The sequence below is a fragment of the Ostrinia furnacalis genome, unplaced genomic scaffold, assembly GCF_004193835.3.
Source record: "Ostrinia furnacalis isolate ACB-3 unplaced genomic scaffold, ASM419383v2 OfSCF6691, whole genome shotgun sequence".
Taxonomy (NCBI): Eukaryota; Metazoa; Arthropoda; class Insecta; order Lepidoptera; family Crambidae; genus Ostrinia; species Ostrinia furnacalis.
Genome location: NW_021136930.1, coordinates 1,267,621 through 1,270,325, shown reverse-complemented (window position 1 = coordinate 1,270,325; position 2,705 = coordinate 1,267,621). Strand labels below are relative to the sequence as shown.

Below are 2,705 nucleotides of genomic sequence, written 5' to 3'. Positions count from 1 at the left end.
GGGGGTAAGGGGAGGGAAGCCTCCTTTTATGGTGAGAAATACGTCATATGAAGTTTGGGTACATAAGGAATCTAACGGTAACAAGGAGCCCACTCTCCAGATCTTCAGCTTGCAGCCTAGAAGAGGAACATCCATCGGTTTTAAAATGTAAGTGATTTTTTATTTATTATAAATTTATAATTTTACTATTAAATGGTCCTTATATGCGAGTAGTTAACGTTTACTTAGAGGTATTTGTAAGTGATGCATTCGAATGCATACTTATTATTCGAATAATATCGGTATTCGAATGCATTACTTTTGAATTACATCAGTGAATAAGTTACCATTTAATAAATAAATTATTTCTACGCTATAATTAGTATACCTACCTACATGTTTCGCATAAGACAGTTTTTATTAGTTGATCATAATCATAAATCAGTATTTGTGTTATAATTACATTGTTCACATTGTTTTGATATATTATTGTGATTATAGTATTGATTAGAATACTTATACATTTCAGAAGTTACATTTTTTATACTAATTAATTGTAAATCGTTTCAGGTCAAACGCTGAGGAGTTATTCCCATCAGAAGATGAGGCGCCAGTGCAGCCTGAACCTGAAAAGAGGAAGAGGAAGAGCAGTAAATCGGCGTCAACGTCCAAGAAAAGTAAAGCGGAACACGCTCATCGCGTCACTGCTGCCGAATTATTTGGCAGCGACAGTGAAGACGACGACGTGACGCCGCCAGCGCCATCACCGGGTAAATTACTCTCGTACATTTCGCGAAGACTCGCAAATGGAATATCAAGACAGGCGCATCCATCAAAACCAGGATCGCACTATATTGAGCTTAAAGTTTATAAATGTAATGACATTGAAAAGGTCTCCCCTGTGAACAGGTGGAGACAAGCTATTATTACGGTTAAAAACCGTACAGATGATAACTCCGAGGCTTGGACTCATCTATCCAACTATATTATTGCCACTCGTAAAGAGTTTAGATCATGCCCGCCGACGTTTGTCAGCAACTATTATTAAGTAAAGGAAAGCTTCCTTATTGTAATGCCAACTTCGAGCATATTATAATCATTAGAATTAAAAATGTAAAATGTGTATGTAGGTCTGTAATACCTCTGTAGCCTATGTTTATCTAAAGTAATACTACTTAATAACTACTTAATTGTTATGTATTTACTTTTTATTGCATACCTACTTACTAATTGTATGTTAAATAATGCTATGAATAAATACTTATTAAAATTAAAGTACATTATTTTTATTATTTACAGTTCACTCAGCCAACTCTGAAGCAACCAATATAATGATGCATTGTCAGAAATGTGAAATTGATTTGCCGAAACATAAATACAGATATCATATTATGAGAACGAACTTGCACAAATCCAATTGTTTATTAAAATCAGAATTTAATAATATTGAAATAATTGCAACAGCATTTAAGAACAGAATTGTTACATATCGCTTAAATCCAACACAAGAAGTCGAGTACCTCACTCCTGAGGCGTTCTTGTGTGAAAAACAAAGTGATGTATTAAAAGTTATTGAAATTTTATTAAATAAACATAATTGTATTAAAATTAACTTTGAACTGTTTGTTAACTTTACATTACCAGAAACTAATGCGCAGCAACTTAAATCATTTAACACAAAGTATCAAGTTGTTTACAGAAGTACAGATTTGAATGAATTATATGATGATGTTGTTGAGAAAGTAAAAGAGAAAATGATAGAGTTCCAACATTGTACATCCGGATGGTCTTATTTTGGAATAAGTCATTTAGAAATTAATTAATATAAATAAATATTGTCCTATGAGAGGTGGGAGTTACATACCTTTGCCAGATAAAATAAAAAACACGAAAAGTTGTCTTAATATTCAGAATAATGATAATCACTGTTTTTTATGGAGCATTATTGCAGCTTTATTTCCTTCAAGAAATAATGTGTGTCGAGTAAATTCTTTCCCGCATTATTCAGATGTCTTAAATGTAGAGGGAATGTCATTCCCACCCTCAGTAAGTGACATTAAATTATTTGAAAAGAATAATCCAAATATTAGCATTAATGTTTATGGTTTAAATAAATGTATTGTTACAGGACCTCTGTATATGACCAAAACAAAAAAAACTAACCACATTAATTTATTATACTTTGAACAGCACAATAAGGGACATTATTGTTTAATAAAAAACCTTTTGAGATTAATCCGAAGGCAAATAAGTCATCATAAGGGCACGGCTTATTTTTGTGATTCTTGTTTGCAATGTTTCTTGAAAGAAGACAAATATAAGTCACACCGTTGTTCTCAAGTATTAACCGTTATGCCAGAAAAAAATACTTGTATTCAGTTTAAAAATTATGAACGCAAACAAAAAATAAATTTTATAATATATGCTGATTTTGAGAGTATGCTAATGAATTGTGAAACAGAGTCTGATAAAAATAAAAAGACTAATAATTTGAAATTACACATTCCCACATGTTTTGCATACTATGTGTGCTGTTCATATGATTCTAATTTAAACAAATATGTAACATATAGGGGTACTGATTGTGTTGAAATATTTATTAAATGGTTAATTAATGATATACAAAATATAAATAACATATTAATTCAAAACAATGAAATGAAACCTATGACACATGAACAAAAAATAAGTTATGAGAATGCTACAAAGTGTCATATTTGTAATGA

The 2,705-nt window shown here is 31.0% G+C and overlaps 1 protein-coding gene across 2 annotated transcripts; it reads left to right on the top strand.

Annotated features, from left to right (window-relative positions):
* LOC114362701 (uncharacterized) lies at positions 1-2,457 on the top strand. 2 transcript variants are annotated; one of them, XM_028318200.1, is made up of 3 exons: positions 1-147; positions 550-749; positions 1,279-2,457. In XM_028318200.1, exons 1-3 carry the CDS (start codon positions 29-31, stop codon positions 1,800-1,802), a joined length of 843 nt encoding a protein of 280 aa, XP_028174001.1. In that variant the 5' UTR covers positions 1-28; the 3' UTR covers positions 1,803-2,457. The 2 variants fall into 2 exon arrangements, with proteins under 2 accessions (XP_028174001.1, XP_028174002.1); XM_028318201.1 differs by lacking the exon at positions 1,279-2,457 and having other exon boundaries at positions 550-1,217.
* The last annotated feature ends 248 nt before the right edge of the window (positions 2,458-2,705 follow it).